This window comes from Gorilla gorilla, chromosome 12 (assembly GCF_029281585.2).
Source record: "Gorilla gorilla gorilla isolate KB3781 chromosome 12, NHGRI_mGorGor1-v2.1_pri, whole genome shotgun sequence".
NCBI lineage: Eukaryota > Metazoa > Chordata > Mammalia > Primates > Hominidae > Gorilla > Gorilla gorilla.
Window position 1 is genome coordinate 71,561,849 of NC_073236.2, and position 8,067 is coordinate 71,569,915.

The 8,067-nt window shown below is 36.7% G+C and overlaps 1 protein-coding gene across 3 annotated transcripts in view; it reads left to right on the forward strand.

Moving 5' to 3' along the window:
* The window catches only part of PPP3R1 (protein phosphatase 3 regulatory subunit B, alpha), a 74,587-nt gene extending 66,520 nt beyond the window's left edge, over positions 1-8,067 (forward strand). For all 3 annotated transcript variants that reach the window (XM_063695840.1, XM_031008003.3, XM_055378897.2), the window contains 2 exons: positions 162-346; positions 5,907-8,067. In XM_063695840.1, the coding sequence (XP_063551910.1) occupies positions 162-346; positions 5,907-5,954 (233 nt within the window). In that variant the 3' untranslated portion in view covers positions 5,955-8,067. The remainder of the gene's footprint in view (positions 1-161; positions 347-5,906) is intronic.

The window sequence follows — 8,067 nt, forward strand, 5'->3', positions numbered from 1 at the left end:
AACTATGTTAAACTGTGCCTAAGGACAACTCTATTTTAAGGAAGGAGACATCCTCATAGTCATAATTTTGATGTTTGTCAGTTTACTATTTTCTTTCTTACTGAAAGCATTTACTTGTGATTGCTTTGTAATTGGAATTGATTTTCCTTCCTTTTTTTTAGTTGCTTTCCGTATCTATGACATGGATAAAGATGGCTATATTTCCAATGGGGAACTCTTCCAGGTATTGAAGATGATGGTGGGGAACAATCTGAAAGATACACAGTTACAGCAAATTGTAGACAAAACCATAATAAATGCAGATAAGGATGGAGATGGAAGAATATCCTTTGAAGAATTCTGTGCTGTAAGTACAAAAGAGCTGGTTCTTCCGTTAGTTATGTTTCAGCAACATATTTTAAAAACCACTTAATAGAGAATTTCCATATTTTGTCCTAAAAACTTAAATATTTGATTTTTCCTAATTGCCCATATTGTTTTGAAATGTGTTCTTCATTGTAATTATTAATTAACAATTATTATTCCCAAGGATACTACTTTACTTATTGTTGGTAGCCTCTCAAATTACAACTAGGTTATAATCTTAAGGTTCATTTAATCACTCATTGCTTCTGAACAGAAGCACAACCACAACCACTTAGCTTCTCTTCTCTACTTATGCCCTAAAAACAGAGAGTAGGCTTTTTGATGTATTACAAGGATTTTAAACTGCAAGCTAGAGATACTAGAGAAAAGTAGAGCATCCAGAGTAGAGGCAAAGATAACAAAGTTTTGAAATTTTTCTGTCAGTAATGATTGGATGCTTCCAGAGAAAGGTTTTCTTCCTCCTTTTTATTTTTAAATGTGAATCATATAAGGAAAAACAAGTGATTTTGATAGTTGTGTGTTATGCAAGAACTGAAGTGTAGCTACTTTGACCTTTAAGTAGAAGTTCATATTATCCTTAAGCAAAAACCATCTTTTTATTTTGTTTTCAAAAAGTGGGGTGGCACTGTAAAGAATAGACTGCGTCTTTTTTTGGAAGAGTTAGATGGGTTTGAGACTTTTAAGACACTGAACTACTCCCAGGGGGCGCTACCGCAAGCCATTTCTGTCCCTTCCGTTTCACCTCCTTCACCATTGCGAAGGATCACTGTGAACTGGCATTTGGTGGAGTGTTACATGAGACCAGGCTGGTTGTGCCATCATAAATAGCAGCCAGTTTTCAAAAGAAGGAAAGAAGAGAAATTCTAAGCCTTAGGGGAATAAAATAAATGGAAAATTCTTGGCTTCAATGGTATTGGAAGAGGGGAGATATATATATATATATATATATATAATATATTATTATATATTATATATATTATATATATTATAATATTATATATACATATATAATATGTATATAATATATCACATATATCTTATGTATATTTTACATATATAATATATAAATTATAAATATAATATAAGTAATATAAATAATATATAAATGAAGATTACTTGCATTTAGCAAATATAAAATATAATAAGTATATCACATCAGTGGAAGGAAATTAAAATATATCATATATAGAAATAATGCTGTTATCTATATTGAAGACGTAAGCTAAGTTTCGAGTTTATTTTCCAATATTTATTTTAGTTTATTTTTAAGCTTTTTTTTTTTTTGAAATGGAGTCTCACTCTGTCGCCAGGCTGGAGTGAAATGGCACAGTCTTGGCTCACTGCAACCTCCGACTCCCTGGTTCGAGTGATTCTCCTGCCTCAGCCTCCTGAGTAGCTCGGATTACAGGCACACGCCACCACGCCCAGCTAATTTTTGTATTTTTAATAGAGACGGAGTTTCACCATGTTGGCCAGGATGGTCTCAATCTTCTGACCTTGTGATCCACCTGCCTTGGCCTCCCAAAGTGCTGGGATTATAGGCGTGAGTCACTGCGCCTGGCCCATTTTTAAGTTTTTGTAGACAGGGGTCTCGCTATGTTGCCCAGGCTGGTCTCCAGCTCCTAGCTTCAAGCGATCGTCCCATTTCAGCCTTCCAAAGCATTGGGATTACAGGCACGAGCCACTGTGTCTGGCCACCAGTATTTGTAATCAGTTGCCTTTTGCTTGTATTTTTAAGGGGCATAGTTTATGAGTGGAGAAAAATGTACGTTGTGTTTTTAAAACCAACTTTTCTAAACATTGATCAAGCGCTTGTAACTGGCATCACTGAGTTCTTTTTATGTTGACTTCTCAAGCTATAACAGTGAAAGATTGGAAGTTACTTTAGAAGATTGCATACTATATATGTACTTTAAAATTTTCAGAGTACTTAATGTATACAAATAATTCTTACAGATGATTAGTGACAGGCTTAAAGTTGGTGTATTGAACCCATGTATAATTTATTTTTACCTCCTCCCCAAACTCCAATAAAATGCAATGAATTAAAAAGAAAGGGTTATGAACTCACAAGGACAAAAATGAAGAGCAGAGAAGACACAGCATCTAAATTTGGTAATTTAGAACGTTTAGAAAGTTGAATGGTTAACTAACCTAGCAGAATGATTCTAAGCTTTATCAACTTGGAAATCTGAGAAGCTGGGTTATAATGGAGAATCCGTGAAAGGCTCAGAAATTGATGGCACAAGCAACTGGAAGTGAGGATGAAAGTGAGGCTAAAAACAGAAAGATTGGTTAAAGTCTGTTTTAAGAAGGAATTGGAACACACAAGATCGCCTTCCCTACTCTGTTCCCCTGGACAGCTGTCTCTCCTGCACCCTATCAAGAGATTGGGGAGAGTCTCTAGGCTGGGAAACATGAGGCAGAGATGAGGTATATGTGTTGGGGAGCTAAGTGACAGTAAGCATATTTGCATATTAGCATCTGTGCCCTTGTTCTGTACCTGACTTCCTGACTCCCTAGCAGCTGGACTTACACTGTCTAGGTAAGAGATGGGAAAGAGCCCTCTTTAGGAAATCTTATCTCCCCAAAGAAATGGTGCTACCAGATCATTCAAAGTATAGCTCTCACTCAACAGCCCCATCATTCACCGAGTTCCAGTGCCCTTTCTACAGAAGCAAAGCCAAGGATCTCACCAAACACTGAAGGAAACCTCTGTGTATGGAATATAAAGATGAAACCAGGTCCAAAAAAATAAGTTCAAAACAAACAGATTAGACAAGACCAGTAAAAATTTTAAAAGGAAAACTGAAACCTGTCATTATCCTTGGGGATATTGTATATTGAATTTTTGAAACAAAAGTTGGATAATATGTAAAAAAGCTCTTGGGAATGTAATTTTACATACCTATTTTTGGAGTTGTAACACCCGAATGCCAGGATTCCAGAAGGAAAATGGAGGGAAATAAATCATCAAAAATGAATCAAGAAAATACTCCAAAGCCAAAAATAATATGTTTTCTGAGAGGGCTTATGGAGCATCCAGCATAGTCTGTAAAAATAATCTGGACCTGGGCACACTGTCATGAAATTTTGAGACAGTGGGAACAAATAACTGGTTCTGCAGATTTCCAAAGAGCTGGGGTGGCAGGGTGGAGTGCTGGGAGAAGGGCTTCATATAAACAACCAGGAGTCATAATGGCACCAGATTTCTTAGTAGCAGTGTGGGAAACCTACAAGAACATGGAGCGTTTTGCCTTTGCAATTCTGAGGGACAGTTATTTCCAACTTAAAATTCTCTATAAACTCAAATGGTAGTAGAAAGACACTTTTAGGTATGTAAGGCCTTCTCATTTTGGAAACTACTGGAGGATCTGCTCCCACTGCAATAAGGTCATAAATCAAAAAAGTAGAGAGTGTAGGATCCAGGAAGCAGAGGGTCCAGCATGGTGAGAGGGAGGATCCCCAATATGATGAAGAGCGCCAGAGATGACAGGCCTGGAGACAAAAAGTCTAGAGTGCAGCAGGTTGGAAGGCTCAAAGAGTGCTTTCAAGACAATAAAATTGATAGAATTACATAATATTTTTAGTTGAATGTGTTTAGAACAAAAGTTAGGGGTTGAATTATAATTACATAGAACACCCAGCAAAGGAATTAACTGTGTACCAAACAAATGTGCAGGAAAGAAAAAGTAATCATAATACATAGTTCTGTTTATCTGTATTGTATAGTTATAACAATGAAAAATGCTGATTTTTTTTTTTTTTTTTTTTTGAGAGGGAGTGTTGCCTCAGTTTGTTGCCCAGGCTGGAGTCATGCTGGCTAATCTTTTTTTTTTTTTTTTTTTTTTTTTAAAGTATTAGAGACCTGGTTTCACCATGTTGGTCAGGCCGGTCTTGAGCTCCTGACCTCAAGTGATCTGCCCACCTCAGCCTCCCAAAGTGCTGGGATTACAGGCGTGAGCCACCGCACCCGGCTGAAAAATGCTGAATTTCTGATGAAAATAAAGATAAAACCATTGGAATGGTACGGAGTTTGTGAAGTGTGTAGGGTAGGAGATAGAGGGAAGAGAAGTATGTGAAAGCTAAAAATCTTAAGAGACCTGGAGGTAAATAGTGCAAGTCAGCTGAAAACTTTAAATTATTGCCACTGCATAAAAGCAAATAGAGAATTGAGGGCAGGGTGACAAACTGCTTTTTTTCCCACAGCAGGAGTTGTAGAATTCGTTGGCACTTTATGCTTTAGTTTTCAAATAAAGGGACTATTTTTTTAGTTTGAATTTAAAAATAATACAGATACAAATACACATGACAATATGGATTAATCTCACAAGCATAAAGTTGAGAGAAGCCAGACACGAAAGAGATTCCATTTATAAAATGTACAGAAACAGAAAATAGCTACTGGTCGTGTGTGTGTGTGTGTGTGTGTGTGTGTGTGTGTGTGTGTGTGTTGGGTGGGAGGAGGGGAGATGTCTGGTGACTGAAAGATCTGGGTGCTGGTTATTGGGTGTTCACTTTGTGAAAATTCATCAAACTGTGGACATTTATGACCTATGCATTCTCTTTATGTAGATTAAATGTAATAAAACATTCCCCCCAAATGATACAGATACTACACTTACACATTACCATGTCAGTATTCACTGAGATGTGTATAACTACATGTATTTGACTCTACAGAAAAATAATATACAGACATGTTTATTCACTTGGTACTTTTTAAATTGTCTAGAGCAGACTGAGAGTGACACGCATATTTGATTGTGAGGACAGTTTTTGTTATAATATCTGGTTATTGTGTAATATTAAACTACTGAAGTAAGGGCCAGCAAACTACAGAGCAAACCAGATCCTGCCCATAGCCTGTTTATGTCTGTCTTTGAACTAAGAATCGTTTTTACCTGAAGTGTTGTTTTGGAAAAAAAAAAAAAAAAAGGAAAATGTGAAAGAAACTACATGTAGCCTAGAAGACTGGCCCTTGTACAAGAACACCCAAAAAGCAATGCCTGTTATTCTAGGAGAAAGAAACCATGAAAATTCTAACTGGAGGTCACTCAAGTTTTGTTGTTTTGGTTTTTTGTGTGTCTTTAAATTCACCTTCTGAATATAGCTAAAGTAATTTTTTCTTTCTTTCTTTTTTTTTTTTTTTGTGATGGAGTCTCGCTCTGTTGCCCAGTCTGGAGTGCAGTGGCGCGATATCGGCTCACTGCAGCCTCCACCTCCCGGGTTCAAGCAATTCTCCTGCATCAGCCTGCCCGGTAGCTGGGACTAGAGGCACACGCCACCACACCCGGCTAATTTTTTGTATTTTTTTAGTAGAGGCGAGGTTTCACCGTGTGTTAGCCAGGATGGTCTCGATCTCCTGACCTTGTGATCCCCCTGCCTTGGCCTTCCAAAGTGCTGGGATTACAGGTGTGAGCCATCACGCCCAGCCCCCTAGTAATATTTTTTAAAATTGTAATTTGATGAAGTAGTTAGACCACGAATGAGGAGTTTCTGAGACACTGTGAAGCTTGATTTGTTCCTGTCTGTTGCAGGTTGTAGGTGGCCTAGATATCCACAAAAAGATGGTGGTAGATGTGTGACTCTTATCAGAGAGTACCACCCAACACTTTTGCTTTCTTCTCCATCTCTGAAGATCTGCTCAAGACGTCCAGCAATGCTCTCTGTGTATTTAAATGGAAGTATTTTTCTCTGTGAAGCCACATTTTCCAACATGAGCCTCATGAAGCCAACTAAGTGTTATTGAACCGTAATTCTCTCAATAACTCAGTGTAGCACTTTAAAGTCTGAAGGACAGCAACATGAAAAGAGCATATCAATGTGGTGGAGAAAGGGAAGGGGTTGGCTTTTTAATTTATTTTTCTTCATCTTTTATAACAAGAAAGTATCTATATATACATATGTAAATATTTATATATAGATATATGTAGCTTTCTATATATGTAGTAGGTTGGCTTTAATTTAATATACTTGATTCAGAAACAAAACAATAGAGTACAAAAGTGCCAAGCAGAACATAAAACATCCTTACTTTTATTTCACACAGTTTTATATATAGATAGAAGACTGTACAATTTGAGCCGGGTGTTAGGCCAGCTATTTTCCTTTTCCTGTGCTTTCTCCTTTGAGAGATTGACAAAGCATTTGTTAACGTCCTATTATTTACCTTAATTACATTTTTGTAACAAAGGAGTCTGTAACTTTATTTATACTTATGAATATATCCAGGGACTACTTCTCATTGCTGAGCAGCTTTTAATACACCTCTGCTTGAGGAGAAAGTCTAGTTCATTGCTACTGCCAAGAGCTAGTTCTTGTGTTCATATAGTAACTGCACAGGGCTTATAACTGCTTCATTCTGTTACTTTGTAACTAGGAGCCATTGCATTTATTAAATGTCCCTCAGTAACGTTAAGTGCTAGTTGTGATTTTATACATAAAGGCCAGAAGCTGTCTGAGGCAATCATGATTTATTGTATGTATCACTTACTGAAGAATACCTGAAGTGATCATGTAACTACTTATAAGGGATATCCATTTGTTTGATTACATGGGTAAATAATTTGTCATTAAACTTGTGTTTGAATCATGAATTCCCTTGTTTCAAAAGACTTGCAGCTAATCTAAAAAACTGGTGATATTTAATATGCATGTATCTAAACACCCACATATATTTGTGGTTTAAGTGTGAGAAATCTTGCTAATCTATATGCCACAGAAGAGCAAAATTGTATCCAAATTTATGCCACTTAAATTTCTTTACCATGAGGGATAGAGCATGCATAATGGTTTTTTTTTCTTGATTTGCCCATATAATTGGTAATGGATAACTTAATAAATTTGTGTGATATAAAAGTAGTGTTATCATGTTCTACCATTTGATCTTATCCCTTCCCATTTCTGCAAAGGTACTGTTGGCTGGAAGAAAAACATTTTGGTTAGCTTTATATGACAGTAGTCTTTCCCTTTATAGTTTCTCTATAAAAACTGGTTTTAAAATCAGTGGAAAAGGGCAGGTTGAATCAAGGTGAATCAATCTGAAATTGAGCACACCTGCCTGCCATCGCTGTTCCTTCAACTGAGTGCTGCACATCATGGGCTCTGTCTGTGAGAGAAAAATCCCGGTGCTTGGTGTCCTTGCATGACATGGAGTTTTGCATGTAGATCAATTTAAAATGTACCTCTTGTTTACATAATTTGCATAATTTTAAAAGATAATGTTGCCAAACTTGGAAATGTTAATGTTCAGACTGAAAATCTCCACTACATGTAACTTTCTTCCTCTGGATCAGTGGCATGGCTTATAATCCCAGCCAGTGGTTTGAACTGTTCCAGTGTCAACTGCCATGTGCTCTGCTTCAAGGGGGAACTAGTCTTTTGTGAATTTTTTGTACATAAGTATTTGTTACAAATATTTTAGCAAATGCTTTCTATTTCTCTTGCTTGTGCATATCTTGGCTGGCGTTACAGAAAAATAGTGTAAACATTATTTCCTTACCGGGGAATGAGGGTTTTTTCTTTTTCTTTTTCTTTTTCTTTTTTTTTTAGTTTGTGTGTGGGGGTGGGTAGGGGAGGGGATGGTTTATGTTGAATGTTTAGTTTTTCTTCTGCATGATACGTCATGTTGTGGGATCTTTAGAAAACTTCATACTGTATGAATAAGACAATAAAATATTTGAAACTTGCTTGAATGTA